Source organism: Nannobrachium achirus (genome assembly GCF_963921795.1).
Source record: "Nannobrachium achirus genome assembly, chromosome: 17".
In the NCBI taxonomy this organism is placed as follows: domain Eukaryota; kingdom Metazoa; phylum Chordata; class Actinopteri; order Myctophiformes; family Myctophidae; genus Nannobrachium; species Nannobrachium achirus.
Window position 1 is genome coordinate 53,580,749 of NC_137824.1, and position 22,591 is coordinate 53,603,339.

General features: G+C 40.5%; 2 protein-coding genes across 2 annotated transcripts in view; one reads left to right on the top strand and one right to left on the bottom strand.

Annotated features, from left to right (window-relative positions):
• slc36a1 (solute carrier family 36 member 1) overlaps window positions 1-14,834 on the bottom strand; it is a 66,739-nt gene extending 51,905 nt beyond the window's left edge. The window contains exons 1-6 of the mRNA XM_080746232.1: window positions 14,654-14,834; window positions 11,400-11,524; window positions 6,061-6,187; window positions 5,507-5,597; window positions 4,313-4,401; window positions 509-598 (exon numbers count right to left, since the gene is read on the bottom strand). Coding sequence (XP_080602358.1) covers window positions 509-598; window positions 4,313-4,401; window positions 5,507-5,597; window positions 6,061-6,187; window positions 11,400-11,436 — 434 coding nt within the window. The 5' untranslated portion in view covers window positions 11,437-11,524; window positions 14,654-14,834. The remainder of the gene's footprint in view (window positions 1-508; window positions 599-4,312; window positions 4,402-5,506; window positions 5,598-6,060; window positions 6,188-11,399; window positions 11,525-14,653) is intronic.
• Window positions 14,835-15,028: 194 nt separating this feature from the next.
• atox1 (antioxidant 1 copper chaperone) lies at window positions 15,029-22,155 on the top strand. The gene is made up of 5 exons (XM_080746233.1): window positions 15,029-15,161; window positions 16,518-16,630; window positions 16,837-16,915; window positions 19,688-19,855; window positions 20,394-22,155. The coding sequence occupies exons 2-4, from the start codon at window positions 16,625-16,627 to the stop codon at window positions 19,810-19,812; spliced, it is 210 nt and encodes a 69-aa protein (XP_080602359.1). The 5' UTR covers window positions 15,029-15,161; window positions 16,518-16,624; the 3' UTR covers window positions 19,813-19,855; window positions 20,394-22,155.
• Window positions 22,156-22,591: the final 436 nt, after the last annotated feature.

The following is a 22,591-nucleotide window of genomic DNA, read 5'->3' on the forward strand; positions in this document are numbered from 1 at the left end:
TTATTTCATCCTTCTATTATATCTATTGTTATTATTGCATGCTTACAAGGTAATAGAGATGTGCGGGCCGACCCGTTACCCGCGGAACCCGCAGACGGCAGGCAATGTGCAAAATAAGAGTAAATCACCTGTTTTTGTTTTGCCTTTTATTCTTAAAAAGGAAGACCACCCATTTTCAATATTGAAATATGTCATTAATATACGGAGTTGTGTGGAAATAGAAAAAAAGTTCCCCCCCTTCTGTGTTGCCTAGAACTGGAGGATTGATTTTGGGGTTTGTATTGTAAAGTACAATGTGTGATGTCATCAAGTTGTACTTTACAATACAAACCCCAAAATCAATCTTCCAGTTCTAGGCAACACAGAAGGGGGGGAACTTTGTTTCTATTTTCACACTCCTCTAAGGCATATTAATGACACAGTTCAATATTGAAAATGGGTGGTCTTCCCCTTTAATAAGAGTAAGAATAAGAAGTGTATCGCGATGGGAGATGAATGCTTCTCTTACCTTCCCCATCTGGAGTGTCTCCTGAGCCACGAGACGTTCTCCATCCCGTACTGTACTGCATCACCGTAGTTCAGAAAGGGCTTGTTCAATCTAAAGGACAGCAAGCAGAAATATTGTTCAGTTGTATCTAGGGCTGTCACAATTATTACATAATCGTCTAATCGTGATTATTTGACATGATCGCAATTATTTTGTCATAATCGCCATAATCGTGAATGTTGAAAAATGACAGAAATAGTGGAAATAGCAGATCGATGCGACGCGTTGTGAGCTTGTAGATCGGCTATTTCCACTATCAATGTTATTTTTTAAGTACTAAGTTGTCAAATATGTCAGTAATGTATTTGTATATTTAGGTCATGTGTCATATCTACCATGTGCAACTTCAAAGCCTAAAAGCCAAACAGAAATGTAATAAACCCTTTTGCAAATCCCGCCCCATTCTGCCCTGTTACTATGATGGGACATTAACCCTGGGCAGATTGTTTTTATAGTGGAGGTGGATGGGATTTTTTTTTCCCTTCAAAGCCTCATTACAGCTATATAAAGTACCAAAGGAAAAACACCTAGGTGATATTAATAAAAAGGGAAGACAAAGGTACAGTAGTTACATTGCAAAACAGGGGATTTACCCGAAAATATATGTTTTAATTTGTTTAATCCCAGTGGGACAGAATCCTCTTTGCAGATTCTTTTATAGTGGTAGTGGATGCGATTTTTTTTCCCTTCATAGCCTCATTACAGCTATATAAAGTACCACAAAAAACACATCTACGTGATATTAATAAAAAGGGAAGAAAAAGGTACAGTAATTACATAGCAAAACAGTAGTTTTCCCCCGAAAAATAAATGTTTTAATTAGTTTAATCCTCTGGATCAGAGATAGAAAGAGAAGCGCATTGCATCTTGGGTACTAGGAAGAGGACAGAGAGAATGTTTCTCCTCACATAATAGGCTGGCTTTTCGTAATTCTGCCCATTTAAATTATATGTACCCAATCGTGACTCTTAGACCATTGATAAGGTACATGTGAACTAGTTTGTTGAAGCTTATTCGTTATGATGAGCGAGATCGCTTGACGCTTGCCGTCGCTATCACCGTACCGGCCGATCTCCGTGTCGCGCACTGCGGACAGTTTTTGAAAGGCTGAAGCAACATTCTCCACTGCACAAACTCCACCCCCGATAGCAAAAAGTGAATGTTTTTTTCTGGTTGGCCAGTCAGGGAGTCTCAGGGACCAATCAGAAGGCTGACAAACGGTCTATTGTCAACGACGAATAGACAATTAAATTGTTAATCGCCAATTATTTGAGTGACAATTAATCGTCATGTAAAATGTCATAATGGTGACAGCCCTAGTTGTATCTAGGGATGGGGCGATATGAAAATTTCATATCACGATTATTGTCATTTGTGACAAAATAAATCGCGATTTATGATATCATTGCAATAATCAAAATCCATTATCCTGTGGCGGAACATTTGCCAAAAATAGGAGATCTACAAGCTCACAAAGCAGCGCGTTGTGAGCTTGTAGATCTGCATTTTTTTTTGGCAAAGACATTTGATAGAGAGTGGAAAAAAGACTGTATGAAGTACGTATAATATATATAAGTACCTTTTACCAATTATAGAGGGTTTAAGTGGTACCGGATATGCAGCTCGGCAAATAAAAGGTGAATTGATCCCAGTGCATGACTGAGGACAATATCGCGATAAATTAAATCTCCACGATACGATTATCGTGAGCGTTTTTTTATCACGATAAACGATACTATCGCTTATTGTCCCACCCCTAGTTGTATCTGCTATCTATACCACTGACATTTTTAAGAATGTCATCTGGTGCACGTGCCTCCGGATGGAGTTGATGGTGGTCACCTGACCACTGGCAGGGGACTTTGCTCTTAGCAATAATGCTGTCAAATGGGCTCAAATTGCACACAAGACCACGTGACTTAAAGGAGTAGTTCACCCCCAAAATGACTTTTTTTCTATTGATTACTCATGCCATGGAGACTAGAGTTCAATAATATTTTTTGTTTTTTGTCACATTCCTAAGACAAAAATTTGATTCGAGTAAATTTACCCCCATTGAATCCGGATGGGGACCCGTTTTGAAACGGGTCCCCATCCGGAACGAATGGGGGTAAATTTATTGTTTTTTGTCTTAGGAATGCGACAAAAAACTAAAAATATTATTGAACTCTAGTCTCCATGGCATGAGTAATCAATAGAAAAAAAGTCATTTTGGGGGTGAACTACTCTACTTTAAGGGACGTCCAAGAACTACTGTATAACTATCTATAATAATAAATATTAATTTAGCGAATGTCTGTCCGTCCGTCTGACCATCTGCATGCTGACATCACTGATACTACACAGTTTCACTGCCATGGTAACCGTCTGTCTGCATGCATTGCTGACATCACTGACGTCATACTCTGACGTCATAGTACTGACATCAGAATGACCTGGACACGGAACACCATTTATGGGCATAAAGATCTGCCCAATGGGCACTCCAACATGGAGTGAATCTGAATCTGAACACCATATATGGGTATAAAGATCTTCCCAACGGGCACTCCAACATTACTTCTGAGACTCCTACATTGAATCCTCTATATACTGTGCACAGCACACCCCAGGCACAGGACTAGTAAATACAGGATTTCATAAATTGTTCTAACTCAAGTGGATGTTGTCCATAGCACAACTATAGTATAGCAACAATGGAAGTAGTGAATTAAATCATTGGGATCAGTTTCAAAGGGATTTGATGAACAATAGGATCACTGACAGACTGTGACAGCCAATCAAAATCAACGTTTTACAGAGTATTTACAGGGTTCAACGCATCAGATGATATTACTGAGGGACTCATCATTGAGGATTAAAAATATAATTACGAATCTGGGCCATTTTATCCATATATTCATCCGGCAAGTGCACACAGACAAATTGTCGCGCTGGGAGGCACCGACCTTGAGTTAGAGAGAAGCTGTGTATACATTATTTGAACCCATAACCTCCTGGTTTTCTCTGTGCAACATACAGCAGTATCCATTTTTTGTCTCGAACACAGCTGGAATGCACACTGTTTACAGAACATTATCGCTCATCAGCGTGGATGCTCTCATCACGATTGTTATGTTTACCATTATAGTCATCATTCTTGGTGTAGACGGCAATTAAGAGGGTTGAGTAGACAATTGACAATTTGAGGGTTGAAGCGTGTGCATTTCATCCACAGTGAAGTGGTTACTGAACAGTTTTTGTTAGATCAGATACATGTAGATCTACGTACAAGTTCTATTGTTACCATCTATTGTTGCAACTTGGGTGCCTTGTCATCCTCAGTAGAACAATAATAAAACGTATACTGTCATATTGTCGCTATCGGACAGAAACTTGAATGCTTAAAGGCCTGTCTATACTTTGACCGAAACCGCGGTTTTCGGTCAAAAGGTCCTTTTCTACCATAAAATTATATCCCTCGGGACTTCTGAAAAGCATTGGAACGAACGAGAGTTCGGAAATTTGCACGTCGGAAAACACAACTCGTCGAACATTTCGGTCGAAGTATGGAGAGCCTTTAGTCATTAAGTGTGTCTTTGGGTTTTATAGATATTGAACCAATGAAAAGTATTAATAAGAGCTTGTAACTAAATAAACAATAACTGCTATCGGATCCTTTGGAACAAGGGTTCCATTTTCCATGTTCTGAAAAGAAAAGGTTCTGGACATACAAGGTTTCCATCCAACAGCGACCATATAGTGTATACTCTGCAGTAGACTTACTTTGCACTGAGGTGGTGAGAACAATCTACCAGTAATTTCATACAGTGAATGGCGACAAATCCCATACACAGCAGACTGATAGGACCCAGCTGGATGGAAGGAGACAAAGAGAGGACAGATGGAGAGGAAAAAAAGATTAGATCAAGTCAAGTCTGTCTTAGAATATTGTATAAAAACATTGGTAATGGAGGTTTTGACGGAAATATACAACTGACATCACAGACAGATCAGCAGAGGAAGCTGCAAATATGTGATAAGGCTTTGTGTCTTGAAGAATGGAGAAGAAATTAGTTAAAAGAAGGAAGGAAGAAAAGAGATGTGTTCAATAATGTGGGGCTTCATTCAAAGGTTCATAGGCAACCATTGACACTATAAGGGTTGCCCACCTGCAACGTAAATAAAACCTTTGGGCAGGTGGAGTTTGCTTTAAGGTTCTCGTCTGAGAGGGGGACGTAACAACCGTCTATAAACACAACACCAGATATCTGTCTAAAAAAAAACACCTGAATCTGTCCAGAGCGCTCTGTCTCGTGGTCTGTGGAATGTAAAATAAAAGCACTGTTGACCTATAAAGCGCTGTTTTCACTGTTGCTACACTTAAAAATATAAAATAGCGTGAACCCAAATCATATTCATAGCTATGTATTGTAGGTATTTGGCCTGTACTTTTTTTTAAAGATATGTTTTTGTAGCCTGATTTCAGACTCAGCTCACGCTTTAGTCTGATACTGTGCCCTATTCAAAACGATTTACGGGGGAGGGACTTTTTTGCGAGCCTGCACGAGCGTGCGCGCAAGCACCATGTGTCGCGATCGGTCGCGTGTGCGACGCTCGTGTGTGTGTGTTAGTGTGTGTGTCTCTGTCTGTGCCAGTGACTGCTTCCACACAGAACTGCAACCAGAAACATGTAATCAACATTAACAGCTTGGTGAACTCAGCGTGCGCGCATGTGTGTGTATGTGTGCCTGTCGTGTGTGAACTTCGTTTGAAATCGTTTCAACTGCTGCGCTGATTGGATATTCGTTAGACCCACCCCCGATATTCACACCAACCAGCCCAATTAGATGCGCAACAACCACATTATATTGACTTGATTTGAGTTTGTCCTGGCTAATCCTCTTCACTTTAGCTATACTGAGAGGAAAATTGCCTACTATTATTTAAATTAATATGAATATTAATGTATGTCCTTACCACCAGACCTGCATATCTTACAGCCAAGGGCAGCCCCAGCAGCCCTGTACCAATATTTCCCTTCAACAGGTGGATTAGAGTCTGGACGAACCTATAGAGAGGAAACAGATGTAAATTGCTAGCAGATGGCATTTGCAGATGTAATTTGCTGGCTTTTAAGCAGCAGATTAAACTGTGTGATTGCCAATAGACCGCACCTGGTGGCCTGAATGTTAGTCTAATTCAATTAGTTAGTCAAAACATGAATACAGTCTCTCTCTCTACTGGTCAAGTTTTAGTTCGAGGAAGGGGTAGAAAAGCTTTTATACTTGACTTGTAAAATGCTAAAATGATTGTATAGCTAGTAAACAGAATAACTAGCTCGCAGCCATTATCCCCATCTGCACCATAAAGGAATAGCTAAATTAAACTAGTTTTACATATTTGCATATAAGCTTATGAGAAATATAGCAGGTACGCTGTGGACTGAGTGATATTTGTTTTCACGGTTCTCGCCGCACTCAAAAGTCAAAACTAGTGTGATCTAGGGTGGGAGATCATGGGACCATGCTTACGTGGTTCCACCCTGCCCGCCAATCCTCTCATACTGATTCTGGCTCCTGGAGGGGCCAGGAGGAACAGGCGAGGGACACAATATGTCCCCTTCTGATGGACTGGGGGACAGGATGGGGCCAGAATGACCTGGAGAAGAGGGGAGTAGAAGAGAGCAGTGAAGAGAGCAAATTAGTTAAAAGAGGGAAGGAAAGAACAGGCGGAAGAGAAGAGAAGAGAAGAGAAGAGAAGAGAAGAGAAGAGAAGAGAAGAGAAGAGAAGAGAAGGGAAGAGAAGAGAAGAGAAGGGAAGAGTTTTTCCAAATGAGAAATGCTTGATTAAATTTAAATGAACATTGATCACATGAGCATTGAAACAAATAGTCTAGTGGAATTTCTGAAAAATGTGATTGTTAGAGGCATTTTGGGGTAAAAGTTGGGAACCAGTCTATTTTACACAATTCAAGGGTGCTGAATCTGAAAAAAATGGTTCCCAAGCAAAATGTTTTTGACCTTCTAATTTGCGTAATAAAATAGCTGCAGAATTGTCAATTTTAAACTATTTCTTCAAGGGATATTTCACTTTCAAAAAACCTTCAGTAATTTTATCATCTAATCAAGCTTTTGGGAACACACAGGACAGTTTTTGAGTTGTTTGATTCAGTTTAGATTAGGGATGAGGCCGAATATTCGGCACCGAAAATTTTCGGCCGAAAATGGCTAAAAATGGATTTTCGGTTTTCGGCTGGATAGCTTTTAAAACCGAATAGTTGAGCACCGAATAGTGTGAAGGACAGGGTCAGGGGTCCTCAATAGGCGGACCGCAGTCCATGTCCGGACCGCGGCACATTTCTGAGAAATCTCCGCACAGTTGTATCTGACGATCGGACTGACTGTGTGTGATGTGTGTTTGTGTGTGCGTGGGTGTGTATGTGCTGATTGTGCTCATTCGCTCAAACACATACACAGGCTCACAAGACACACCCCTACGCCAATTTGCAAGCCCACAAAGCGTCGCGGGTGCAACGTGCTGTGGGCTTGTAGATCAAAGGTTTTCCTTCCCTCCGAAGCAGCGCTCTCCATGCTGCTCCCCCCTCCCCTCCCCTCTCCACACACTCATGCCGCTCGCTGCCTGAAAAAGTTGCTAAAACCTCTTGGAAACCATTGCTCCCACTGGATTAATAACTTAGAGATCTTCTACCTTTGGCTGTTCAATTGGAGAGGACAACAGCAACACATTAATATCCACGATGTAAGGCTCCAACTGCTTGCATTAGACGAGAAATGGTCGCGAAACTCGCGATGCGTGATCATGCGTCTTTAACAATGTGATGTGTCGTCGCATATTATTGCCAGCTATCCTAGGCTGTGTTAGGTTAATAACTATGACTCGTTGACCCTGATTTGACTGGTCATTTGACATAGTCAATCAGCACAGTCAGTCTGGCTTGTGCAGTACGTGTGTCAACTAACTGAATGTCAAGTAATCCTCTCCCCCTCACGCTAAGTTCCACTTTATTTTCCATTCTGAACGACAAGCCTAATATTGCATTTATGCTCTTTAGTTTCCAATAATTAAACTATAAGCCAGTGTTTTATTGCTACACAATAAATGTAAATAATGTAGCCTACTCTACATGCATAAATAATTATCCATTCATCCATCCATCCATCTTCAACCGCTTATCCAGCATCAGGTAGCAGGGGTAACAGTTCCAACTGAGATTTCCAAAGTTCCAAATAATAATAATAATAATTAAAATAAACAATTCTAATGATTATAATAAACATACATACATACAGTACATACTGTATAAATGTATCCGCCTTATTTCGCCTTCGCCTTTTTTTCGGACCTGGACCTGTTTCAAAAAAATATTTCTGGACCTTCAAGATTTGTATTTGAGGACCCCAGGGCCCTAGATCATTTTGCAACATACAGTATGTGTATTTGTTGTTGAAGGCCTGGCTGTTACAGCCCTTGTGTTTACAATAATATTTTGTTGTAGGCCTAGATCATTCTGCAGTTTTAAGCACCTTGTTCTGATGCACTTTTATCTCTGTAGGATACTACAGAAATAGTTGCACTATTTTGACTTTGTTTTATGCTAACATTGCAAAGAGAAAATATTTTATTTTGTTATGTGTGCATTCAAAAGTGAGAAATAAATGTTTTATGGAACCATATGGTGATTATTATTTAAGTTAGGGTTTGCCATAATCAGGTAGCTTTACAACAAAGGTACAGCAATGGTACAAACATTTATTATACAAAATAAATTATATACATGTATTATTCGGCTATTCGGTATTCGGTGGAATGTTTCCAGTATTCGGTATTCGGTTTCGGCCAAGAATTTTGCTTTCGGCCCATCCCTAGTTTAGATTTAGATATTTGATATTCATTTTATCAGACACACCCCCTTCCTATACAAACCCATTGTAACTTCAAACTCCATTTTAACCACGATAGATTTAATGAGAACACCCATCCTTTTTTCTGGTGACTCCTGACATCCTCCTAATACGTGAGCAGGTTGTGTTTTGTCAATAACATTTTTCATTTATTTTTAATAATTTCTTAATTGTATTTTATTTTTTTCATTTTCCCTAATAATTATAGAAAATAAACTAAAAAGGTTATTGAAAGAACACTGCCTGTTCATGTATTAGAAGGGCATCAGGAGTCACCAGAAAAAAAGGATGGGTGTATTCATTGAATCTATCATGGTTAAAATGTTTTATTTTTATTTAAAAGGGATATTTCTGGTGTGTTCATTTATTTTTAATAATTTATTTTTTGTATTTATTTATTTTTCATTTTCCCAAATAATTATTAAAAATAAATGAAAGGAGTTATCGAAAGAACACAACCTGCTCATGTATTAGGAAGGCGTCAGGAGTCACCAGAAAAACGTCACAAGTGTTTATTTATGGGCCACATTGCTCTGGAATGGTTGGTTCCCAAGGCTACTTACAGGACATGTTGGATCATTCTTGAGGATAAAACACACTAAGCGGAATGTAGCTTGTACCCTTTGACACCAACTGTAGCTTGTACCCTTTGGCAGAAATATAACTATATCAATAACATTCTGCTCAACTTTAATGTGTTTTACCCTCAGGAAGGTTGTCAACATGTGCTGTGCATTACATTTATGTTGCTTAAACAAAGATTTAACATTTAATGTTTTACATACCGTATATTTCCAAATAGCCAGAGGGCAAATATCCGCCCAATTGCGTGCATGGTATTTGGTGCCAGTGAATGACACCTCCTTTCTATGGGAAATTGCATTTATCTCCTCTTGTGGTCTTCTGATCGATGATTTTTCAGGCCCGTTTTTAAAGAAACCAGTCATCTACATCTTGTAATGGATGGTGTCAGTCAGGGCATTCCACATTTTGTATGTTGGCAGAGGACGGGTGTTTTCATTAAATCTATCATGGTTAAAATGGAGTTTGAAGTTACAATGGGTTTGTATAGGAAGGGGGCGTGTCTGATAAAATGAATATCAAATATCTAAATCTAAACTGAATCAAGCAACTGCAGAAACTGTCCTGGGTGTTAGCAAAACCCTGATTATATGATAAAATGATGAAAGAGAAATATTGCTTGAATAAATAGTTCAAAATGTACAATTCGGCAGCCACTTTGTTACGCGAATTAGAAGGTCAAAAACTCAAAATTTTGATTGGGAACCAGGTTTTTCAGATTCTGCACCCTTGAATTATGTAAAATGGCCTGGTTCCCCACTTTTACCCCCAAATGCATCTAACCTGCTTATAGAAGGCCTTTTTTCCGAATTTCCGCCTGACTAAAACACCTTTTGACTGTACTGAAACTGAAAAATCACACCTGTGTGAAGTGGAGCTGTGTGTGTGTGTGTGTGTGTGTGTGTGTGTGTGTGTGTGTGTGTGTGTGTGTGTGTGTGTGTGTGTGTGGATCATGTGTACCGATTTTTGTGACATTTGAAGAAAATATGTAGGAAAAGGAGCAAAAAGTGTGTTTTGGAGAAAATTCAAGATGGCGGAAAATCTATCATGGCGCAAATGGGCGTGGCCTATATGGGGAGATGCGTCATGACCCAAGGAATCCAGGGAAAAAATATTTTTAATTTTCCGACCTACGGTTCAAGAGTTACAGGCCAAAACGTAAAGTGGGGTGTTATGGCGCCACCATGCGGCCAAATGACACAATTATTTTTTATTTAATCCTTGAAATCATTATGAACCTCCTCTCCAAGTCTTGAAACTCTAGCCCCTATGGTTTGCGAGAGACAAATAATTGAATGTGAGTTTTTGCGATTCCCATTATAAGTCAATGGGGAAAATTAATTCACTAATAAATTAATATCAATTAAACTATAGAACCTTTCTCTTAGAAAAGTAATAGCCCACGATTCCCGAGTAAGCCGGTCGATTTGACATATGGCGCGAGTGTGTGGTGGCAAAACTGTGGGACTAGTGGCGTGCCGAAGTTTAGGAAGTTCAGGCTACATACAGACACACACACACACAGACAGACAGACAGACACACAGACAGACAGACCCACACGGCCACGTATAGGGAGCCTGTGCTTCACACAGCTCCAAAAACAGAAAACAAGTGCTTCAGGCTGAGTGCAAACATGCAGTCTTGTGACTTATAAATGTTCTATTGATGCCATCCCCACAAACATTATGAATCTCAAATTAATAACAATGATCAAATAACTACACTCAGACTCAGCAGTTTCTTTTCCCCTAACAGGTAGAGGTTTGATGGTTTGGCACTGTGCCTTATGACTTTCATGTGTTTCAACTGATGACAAATTATTCAAATCACAATGTTGAATCACATGTCTCAACAATTTGCGAGCCAATCGTTGATTTAGGCTATTCGATTAGATGTTGATTACTGTCATGACTCGTGACTTACATTTGAACATAGCCTTGCTATGCTACTTAATTTTTTAACTACTTACTATTGGTTGTTTACAGTATGTAGTACATTTACTTTTACTTAATTGTATGACTATGAAGCACTGCATTTCTCTGTATTAAAAGTGAAAGTGAAAAGAATTGCAGCTTGCAGTTCTGCTGCTTTTGGAAAAGGTTCCCTCCAGAATAGGGATGCTGGGGTTCAAGTGGTTAACAAACCGGTTCGGTTCGGGGACTGGGAGTCACAAATTGAAATTAAGAAGTAAGTTTGAGAACCGTGTCCTCAGTGCTACAGTACTACTTTCTCCCTCTCAAAACAAACACACCCCCTGACATTGCCCCTCTGCCCAAATTAATAGAATTCCATGTCATTTTCATTCATAAACTACTGCAACATTCTTTGCTGCTTCATCAAGGGGTGCGATTGATGATGTGAATACCTTCGCTGTGGGGGTCTCCATTATTGACGGTGGCCATGGTGGGTGGATGTATGGGTCTCCTCAGGTCCCGTCTCTAATCCTACCGTTGGTATATCGTTGTATTCCACATTAACAGCAGCGTGCCACTGTGGGGGAGACAGTTACGCATTCATTACATTGTAACAATACATAATACATTATTATAGGCAACCAGACTATTGTTCTAGGTCAGAGAACCTTTTGTACACCTAAAGTAAATCTGATTTCATTCAACTTTTCTGTAATCCCAAAAGTCCATTGAGTTCAGGGGACGTTTTCTGTCCCTTTTCTGATTGGACAATATAATGTCCAATCAGACAGGATGGGATGCTTCATTTGCCAAATGTAAATGTTAAGACGGAATTCAATTGCCAGCGGATTCCCTGTGAATCACTCCAGTGCAACCACCACACTTGCAATTTTCTAGAATTGAAACTTTCTAGTTCCGCTTCATGTCTGGGTAGCTCAGTGGGAAGCGCTACCCGCACCCATGATGACCACAATCATCATGGGTTCGATCACGGGCATCGCCAACGCCAACTCAGCGTATGAGTAGCACGCCATGGCTTGCAAGGGAGATGATGGTAGGTGTGGTAGATTAGCGGTGTAGCCGGGATAGACTCCCACATGTTTGATTGTGACTTACTGTATGTTGTGAAGCACTTCATGAAAGGTTTTTTGCAACAAAGCAATTATAAATATTATTGTTATCCTCATGGTTAACAATATTATCTACATCAGCATTGCACTCAATGCACTGATTCGTAGATGCAGAATCACACCCTTTTGTTACTGTACTAGGCCTATGACACATCACATCAGTAGCAATCGTTCATTTTATTCAGGCACACAACACAATCAACACCATTTGTTATGTTAACATATTAAATGAGATGTAAGCGATGTTCAAATATCAGAGGTTTCTAGAGGCAAGCAGGCTTTTACTGTAGTGTCCTTAAAAGGCACTCCATCCCCTACTGGCCTCATTTGTAGTGTACACTGTGCTTTCTATGAATTTCTACAGTCTCACAGGACTAAGAAGTGAAGAAGAGAATAAGTTACAAAAGAAGCTAGACGATGGTCTGTTAACACACACCCCACGGTCAGAGTACCCATCTGTATGTCTGTCGAATCAGTGGTTCTGGAATGCCCAACATAGATTTCACATATTTATAATTAGTAGGAGGTAATGACTTAATAACTCGCAGAATGTATTATGTTAAAGAAGACAATGCCTCTTGCATTGCCTTATCACATTTGCCAAGCTAGATGAGGTTTACTGCCCAGACGTCTGTTTGTCCAGGATATTCGTCTAACGATAAGGACCCTTTTTAACAGCAGGCATTTGATGTGTGTGAACACAGCTGAAGGTAAATAATGTTCATTGTGTGAGAGTGTGTTTAATTTTAGGTGTTTCTGTGTGCCCGCTGCCAACATGCATGTGATTATCTATACAGGACCTGCTGGCAACACCTAAATGAAACACACCCACAAATACAAGCACACTTATGTTTGGAGAATGGAACTATTTGAGATTTAGTGAAATTCAGTGGGTAGATCATGGCACTAATGGCTAATTTATACTTTGTTGCACAACTATGTCACACAATACAGATTGCAACTACAGTCTTGATCTAAAATAAAGACTTAATCCTCTGGTGTCTGGAGTTTTTTGCTTTTTAATGCAATTTTGGGTCAAGGGTGGGATGGCCGACATTATAGTATTTTTAAACTGCTATGACTAGGGGTTCTGCTGCCCGTGTAGCTCAATGGGAAGAGCATGACAAACACTAACGCACACATTCTCATAGTAGGGTATCAAGAGAGTGCAGTGTAAAGAGAAACATAATCTTTCTGAGTCAGTATAATTTGACTCCAGATCGGCTCTTCATTCTCATATTCAGCTAAAGTATATAATAGAACTAGATGTTTCAATCCCGTGCTGATATGTTAATAGACCTAAGGTATATATCCATTAGAATATCGTCGTTGTCGGGTGGAAACCCATGTCCAAGACCGTTTGTTTTGTATTTATCATTTAAAAAATGATTTAAACTAGTGAAAACAGCCGATCTACAAGCACACAACGCCTCGCACCGTGAGGCGTTGTGTGCTTGTAGATCTGCTGTTTTTACTACTTTTGTGCAATGGCCTTGTATGGTGAAGCAGGGAACTTTGCGAAAAATGTACAAATTTGAAACTTGGAGATACGAGACAGAGACGATATGACAGTAGGCTACTACTGTGTGTCAGCACAATGGCATTGACACTGAAACAGTACTGATGCAATACTAATGTGTGCTGAAGCAATGAAATGTTAACCCTGTTGTTTGATCACTGTTTTTTTATAACAAGGAAAATGAATCAAGGTATTTTTCAAAATCTGGCACCCTTGATAAGAATATATAGTTGAATACTGCTACTGTGTTCATTCATATACTGCCCTCACTCACCACTCACACTTGAGTAGTGAGTGACAGCCAGGACAGTATATGTATATCAACACTTGAGTCTCAAGTGTTGATATACCATACTGTCCTGAGTGTCCTCACCCATACTCAAGTGTTGAGACAGTTAATAATAGACAATCAATGCACTATAGCCCTAGTAGTCTACTCGTTCATATATTCACAGTCACATGTGATGGATCTATAGTGATAAATGTATATTCATTCATTATCTGTACATATACATTTCTAGATAGACTATACACTGACTAGACTATATACTGACTATACTCATGCAGAGATCCAACGCAGGCCAGCAGTTCTATGTTAACAAAAAAAACACAAATAAATACTTACAGTAGGATAATTATGTGAGCAGCATACAGTGTTGTTGTTGTTGATGATGTCATAATTGTGGACACGATTCTCACTTATTGATTAGTTTCAAGGATTTCCCACCAAGCCGAGGGTCAATAAAGCTTTAGCCTATCTTATCTAAAAGGAGTTCATTTGGACTGCTGTGCTGTCACCAAGACGAGTTGGAAGGTGTCAAAGACAACGAAATGTGGGTCATATGTGAATAATGTGATCAGTGGTGGAATGGCTTATAGAATATAGAATGGATATTGCACACAAACAGTCAAACCTGTTTTGCCAGTGGCTTTCTAAATGATATATTATAGTCTATAAACCTCAGGGTTGCTATCATGCATCTGTGAAAGTGAAACGTGTAAACAGTCGGGTGGAACCGTGGAAGGAATGACACATCAATGACAGGACAGATCATACCTGGGCAAAATCGCGTCTTCTCTCTCTCTCCAAGTGGAATCTGTTGGTCAGATTATCCTCACGACGCAGACGTTATACTGTCATATCACCATCCCGCCCGAGGGCAGCGCGACATTATAGCTGTGATTACTGTGGCTTTTTATGCAAAGTATAAAGACGATTCCGCGGTTCATCCACCGAGTGTGTTGTGTTGGCACAGGCAGGCAGGCACGGTCAGGTCACATGATGACGCGGACCCGGACACTACTAGGTCAGCTGACTGACTGTCTGACTGCTGCTGACACAACAACAACCACAGCGCGGCGGTTGCTTAGATTTTCTTGTACACGGCTGGAATATTAAAAACCCTGTTTAAGTTTTAAGTTGAAGCAACCCCCCACTTTGTCATGTTGCTCGCGTGAGTCGCGTGTGGTTAATAATATAAGCACCGTCCAGGCTTGACTTCATAGGGATTATTTCGCATTGCCCGTGTCCATGATGATTGAGCTCCGTGCGGTGCGGTACAATGGTGTGTTTTCTCTCTCTTGTGTGTGTGAGGAAAGAAGGTATTTTATTTTGAAAACAAATGATGCGCTGTTCCGGTGGGAACAGAACAGTGGGTGGACGCGCTTGATTTGTGAACTGAGACAGCCCAGTTGTAGAGACGGTTCAGTAGAGATGGGATTTATGGCTCTTTGAAGTGAGCTGGCTCTCTGGGATCCGTTCCTTTCAAAGAGCCGTTCAAAAGACTCATTTTTGTTACTAGTTAGGAGTCAGGATTTTGATTAGAATTTCAAATCGATTCAACCATATATATGTAACGGAGGTGATCCGAACCTCCCCACCCGGTTTCGAACCCGGGTCTCCTGCGTGAAAGTCCAATATCTTAACCATCACTCCAAAGGGACATCCCTATGGAATGAGAGCAGATACTAGTATATACTATATATATATGTATGTTACAGTCATTTTGGGTAACTCAGGGAGACTGTGGTAAGAGCGCTCGTTTTGTAGTTCACCACACACTAATCACCACCAGATGGCGACGCAGCCATTCAATAGTGAAGGCGCTGACGTCACTCGTTTGCGACTCTCTTTCTTTATTTACTAGCCTAGCCTAGCCTAGCTTAGCCATTAGCTCCATTGTAGTCACTTGGACAGGGCGTTTATCGTGGGCTTGCCCAGGCCTTACGGCCTGGGCATAAATATAACGATTGCATTCACCACGGCTTCGTAACTCGCGCGGCGCTCCGCCGGCCGCGCGGCCCTGGCCCGCTCTTCGCGGCCACTCGCGCCTGCGGCGCTCGGGGGCGAAGAGCAGGACCAAGGTCCGCTGGCCTTCGCGCCGCTTGCAATGTCGTGGACAATCGAGTGGCTCCGCCTGGAGGACGTTGTTGTGGCGACCGCTTGTTCCGCCCTGTGCGGCACGGCAAGCGCTCCGTTTCTCTAATTCTCTGAGACGCAAAAAAACCGTGACATATATATATAGACCTATATATATAGCCATTTGGAAGATATTTCAACATTTTATTCATTGGAAAACCTGTGAAACGGGACATTTGATACCAATACTTTTGTACTTTTACTCAAGACAAGTAGGCCTACATTTTGAATTACAGACTTTTAACAGTGTATTTCTACATTGCAGTATTTATAAAAAAAAAAACATTTGAGAATTAAAAAAAAAGGGGGAGGAAAAGAGGAAGGGCTCCCTGTACTGCGAACAGGATCCCACCGTTCATTTCAAAGAGCCGTTCAAAAGACTCGATTCGTTCGCGAACGTCCCACATAAGCTCCGCCCGCCTAGCAAGTAACGCCGGTATATTGCTAACCGACTGAACCCCCTGGCCCAGTGTCCATAGGTCTGTGTGTTCTGATTCAATAGGCTGCTAACATCGAGGGGTGACTGACTGACTGTGTGTGCTGTACAAAGCTTCTGGAGTCTCGACGGTGACATTCTGCTGTGCCACAACCACAACAACAGCCTGAAACATGACGGTGAGCTCTGTCCATGATTCATTATGTCATTAGATACTTTGTTGTGGTGAAAGAAACTGTGCACGTTGGAGAAAAAAAAACTACCACCCTTTCGGCTTTCGCTTTCTTTCTGTCCAGTTGTGGCGACCCGAACATCTAAGCTAATAAAGCGACAGCATGCGTGCGAGGAGTTGGTATTAACAATTTGTTTTTTATTTCCCCGACAGAAGCACGAATTTGAGGTGGCCATGACGTGTGAGGGCTGCTCTGGAGCCGTCACCAGGATCCTCAATAAGCTTGGTGATGGTGAGTTAAGGGAGAGGAGGACCAACTCACATCTTTTCTGATCTATTTTTCAGTCAGACACAAGTTCTGTTAATGTCTGTCCTCATGTGGGATAAATCTATCTTTTGTTGAATCTATTCTATGGCGAACTGTGGTTAAAAGTGCGCACGTTTCTTGCTTATCTACCATGCAGCATTTGAACATGCTGTTCTTTCAGTGGGTGTGAGCATCAGTCAAACCCCATGGTGCAACCTTGCATCTTCTTTGGACCTTAACCCCCAACTGTCCTTTCCCCCCAAATATATTTACACTAGGCTATTACATAGATAACCATGGTACTGTTCTATAGTGTGTGTGTGTGTGTGTGTGTGTGTGTGTGTGTGTGTGTGTGTGTGTGTGTGTGTGTGTGTGTGTGTGTGTGTGTGTGTGTCGTTGACCTATTATTCAAGGACATGAGTTAATATGTTCATTATGTTTCATCGTCTGCCAAAATGCATATAATCACTCTTGTGTTTCATCTTTCATGTTCATGTGCATGAATGATGAAATGAAATGATGCTTTTTCAGTCACAGCTAATACACCAGATGTCGTTATTGATGAGGACAGTAGAGAAGTGACCATTTTGGAAGTGGTCACAAGTCTGGAAGAGACATTCACTACAGTTTCAGTTTATTTCAGTTTCACTTTGTCCATAAATCAGTTGTGAAAGGCCTGCAGATTTAGAGGAATGCCCAAGCCAAGTGTTACAGTTAAGGCATTGGCTAAAATTGTGTGAGCATATCAACATTGAGATGTAGCCATGAAAGAACCTATGGTTTTAGTTGTATCTATGCTCTAGTAGTCAGTAAAAGTGTAGGCTTAAAGTGCCTTAAAGCCTTTGTGTCACCAACAACTCATGACTTCCTGGCACTGCTGGCAGGGTGTGGTGTGTTATTAAACCTGCAAGTCACCTGTTTTGAATGGTGTTGTTGTTGTGTCTCTTATATAATGACTGTGGAATTGGGCCTGTCTGAGGTATCCTTTCTGATAGTAGTATCACATACAGTTGTGTCACGTAGCCAGACAACTATTCCACTACATCCTCTACGAATGCTACATTCTGGAACTAGTTGCGACCATCAGCTCGCAAGATACTATGACAACCTCCACCGGCTGTCAGTTAGTCCCTCCATCTGTCCGCCACGTCACGTCACACTTTTGCCCCTAGGGCCTACTCTTATCTCTGCCACCGTTGCGCCTATCCATGCCAAACGTTGCACACACACTCCTTAGTCCTTGGATGGCAAATCACAACCTCCGCCCATGATTTCTCACATGGCCCTCTTCTAGCACCACCATCAGGCCGATTTTTGGAAACTGCTCCTACAGATTTTGGCCTAAAATCACACAAAGTGGTACACAGTATCTCTAAAGTCATGTCATCAACATGGATCAGTCCCATTTCCCATATTCCCTCCCGATTAGCTACGATTGCCTTCTAAAGTTTGTGTATGCGACGTGACTGTCGCTTATCTCCCGATTAGGGAGTCTTACTGGTTCTCCTGAAAGCTGATAACAGGAAGTTGTCATGTTTGTCATTTCCTTCTGAAAACCACATTTGCTTCAATTAATTGGATTTGCATTATTACAAATTTGCATTATTACAAATTTGCATTATTAAAAATTTGCATGACTGCAAAGACAAAACCAAAGTGGGGGGATGCGGCAGTGCGGCACATCCGCTTTACTCCTCAATCATTTTCAGAGCTTTTCAGAGACTATGCCTACACATACAAGATAACGTTTTCATTCATAATTATCTTTTACAGTGCGTATGCACATAATATTACATCTGGTTTTAATTAACACATTATGGCCTATTTTGTACTTTGTTCTACTGCAGTGTTGCACAAAAATAGCCGATCTACAAACTCACAATAAGTATTGCTGTGATTTTAAGCCATTACCACAGACAGTGAGTCTGTAATGACTCGGTGTGTCGCTGAGTCACCAGGATGTTTCTGTATGGCAGTCAACAAGGAAACTGTAACTCTTTATTTTCCAGTGCAAAAACGCGATTGTAAATACGCATTTGCACAGTACATCCAGCGTGGCCATTTTGTTTTAATGCAGAGCTTTCTTTCCCAAATGTTGCACAATGTGTGTTTATGACTGAGCTAAACATTTAAACCCAAATGTCGGAACCATGTGGGTTTTATGTCCCTGGATCATAGTAGGGATGGGACAATATCACGATTATTGTGGCCAAAGAAATCACGATTTACGATATTATCGCACTGATCAAAATAACCCCAACATCCATTATGCTGGGGCGGAACATTTGCCAAAAAATAGCCGATCTACAAGCTCACAACGTGACACGTTGTGAGTTTGTAGATCGGCGGTGTTGTTTCTTGTTTGAACAGACTGTGAAGACAAATTTCCCTCTGGGGACAATAAAGATTATTATTATATTTTGGCAAAGAGATTTGGTAGAGAGTTATAAAAAAAGACGTATATTATAAAGTACATTTTACCAATAGAGGGTTTAAATGGTACCGGATATGAAGCTCGGCAAATAAAAGGTGAATTGATCCCAGTGCATGACGGAGGACGATATCACAATAAATTAAATCTCCACGATATACGATTATCGTGAGTGTTTTTTATCACGATAAACGATAACATCGCTTATCGTCCCATCTCTAGATCATAGGATGACGCTCACTTTTACTGAATGCTCCCCTCTTTAACAACCCTTGACCTCAACAAAACAACGATGGTGATTACGCTTTGTTTTTTTGCTCTTTCAGATGTTAAGTTCGAGATCGACTTGCCCAAGAAGTTGGTGTGGATTGAGTCTGAAAAGGATGTGGATTTTCTCACAGAGACTCTGAAGAAATGTGGGAAGGAAGTCAAGTACAATGGCACCAAATGAAGGTGTCTGGCTCTGGCCGTCTGCTGCAACTCATGTAGAACAGGTAACTTTTTAAGATTCTTTTTTTCTCCTTCTGTCTAGTCTCCAGTGGTTCCCAAACATTTTAGCTCGAGACCAAAAAGAGAAATTAGACATTTGCCTGGGACCCAAACTAATGAAAATAGCAGATCTACTTTGCGCCACGTTGTGAGCTTGTAAACCGGCAATTTTCACTACTTCTTAAACATTTGTTTTCTAATTTATGGAATTGCTCTGATCTATTTTATTCATTAATGAAATTACTTTTTCGGGAATATTTTTTGGAAAATGTTTTGAAATAAACAATCATTAAATACAAAATGTAGAAAACAAGAAAATACAGGGACCCATAAAAATGTGTCCGTAAACCCACAAATGGGTCCAGAGTCCCAGACCCTGAGTTTGGGTACTAGTGGTCTATTCTATTCTACTCTGTCAGTCCTCATAACACTCACGCTTCTTCTTTTTTTTCTTTTTAAATGTAGATATTGCAGAAGACTGCAGATCACAATAACTACAAATGCAACATAATCACAGATGGTGTTTGTCTATATGTTTTGCAGGGGATAATTGCTGCTGATGTGAAGTGACAATTGACTGGATTTTATAGTCCTTCTTATCTGTAGAGTTTGCTGACGTTCCCCCTGCATTCAGATTCAACAATCAACTTGGATTAGAATTCAAGAATCCATAGTAATGGACACATGTCAACATTCCAATAGAGGCTTTCAGAGTGACTACCAATGTTTACAAGGGTCACACTACCGTTATGAAGGATCGACTACTAAACTAAAGATGTGGTATTGCATTTTACTCACTGATAAAACAAGGAGTGTGTGTTCTTCTGCTTGACATAACCCTGTCCTCTTTTACTAGCCTGGCATGCCAGCCCTGATACTGCGCTCACTCACTCATTCCTTCCCCAGTATCGGGTCTGGACACCGTCTTATGGGCACCGAGTATGAGAAATCAGAAAATGATCGGGGCCAATCAGTGACTGCGTTTCAACTGCTGTCCGCACAACAAGTGAAAAGCTTCCCCTGATTGGTCCATGTGTAGATGGTGATGTAGAATACATGCTGTAGCATTTTCAAAACAACAATGGCTGCCCTCGACGCAACAAGTGTAACAGTTAATGCTGAAATGATAAAACAAGAAGTAAGTGAAGTTATTTCAGAGTTGGAATCAATTACAACAATTCAAAAGGAACCAAAGTATGCGCTAGCGGAGCTCATCGGCCGAAAAGATGTGTTTGTTTGCCGTTCTTCTGACTGGCTGCTCTGTGATGTCGGCAGAAGTTTTGCTACGCTGATTGGTTAGAGGAGTCTGTCTGTCAAGGCAAGTACTATATAGCCCAAAGTCCCGAAGAAACGAGTGAGTGAATGCACAGCATGAGGATGGCTTGCCAGGCTACTGTTTTACTGCATCATTTGAACCCCTTGTTGCTGCACTGACATTACAGTTTTGGGGTGTCTCTTAGAAGAAGAGGCAATAATAATATTTGTTTTCTTCCTCTCCACGTTATGAACGTATGATATATCCCTTGTAAGCAATGTTAAACACTCTAAACATGATGTAACTAGCTTCCATTCAGTTTCATTCAAGATTATGATTGATTGTGTATGAAATAATTAAGAGGAAAGTATTTGATTTGATTCCAAAGTCATGTCCTATACTCACACCTACTCCACCTTTTTTATTTAAAGGAAAGACAAGTGTATTTGTTTCGCACATTTATACAACAAGGCAATTAACAGTACTTTACATAAAACATTAAGCATTCAGACATCAAGAGAGCATTAAGAGAGTACAAGAGAAAGACATTGTAGAATTACGTCCACTTTTCTAAAGTGCTACCATATTGAATAGGTTATGCTCTTAAATATAATATTGCCCTATCACGAACATGTTAAACTGACATTTTCAACTACAGTTCCTGGGGAAATATGACCAAATGTACAAAGGAACAAAAGGTGGTTGTCTAAATTGGTTAAAGGCTTGTTGTACAATGGACCTCTTTATCTAAATGTTGACTTGCAGTAGCGTTATTAACCTTGAGGCAACCATGCTGCTAATTCCCATAAAGCGTGGTTAGCTGTGTGTTGCATTACGGTAAACATTAAGGAACCAGTCTATTCTTGGACCTCTTGAAATGGTCAAGAGGTTTTGTCAAACCGTCCACAATTATATCTTTGCTTTGTCTTAATAACTTGAGCACTTAATGTAATTCACTCTGATATGAATTTGTAAGGAAAATGCAACAAACTTCTCTGTTTTCTGTAGATTTTTGACTCAAATGTGAAATAAAAACAACTTTAGAGTCTGCCTAAATGTCATCAAGTTTGTATTGATTCACTTTAATACAATTTCCTCAAATAATCCTACGCAAGTGACACAGCAGGCAGAAGTAAGAGGTGGTGCTCTGCTTCCCACCGCAATCATCTGGAGCAGGGGTTTTCAAAGTGGGTGACGGGGCACCCTGGGGTGCCGTGACAGCAGTCCAGGGGTGCCGCGAGATCATTTGATAATATTTGGACACTTATGATTTTACTTGAAGTACAAAGTTCTAACCAAAATGGCTATTATCTCAACGTTTTCCTTGCAACATAATCACTAAAATATCATCACTGTTGGGCAGAAACCTTGTATCTCCAAGTTTCAAATGTGTACGCCTTTTGCCCCTGCTTCATCATACAAGACTGTCGCACAAAACTAGTGAAAACAGCCGATCTACAAGCACACAATGCCTTGCACACTACAT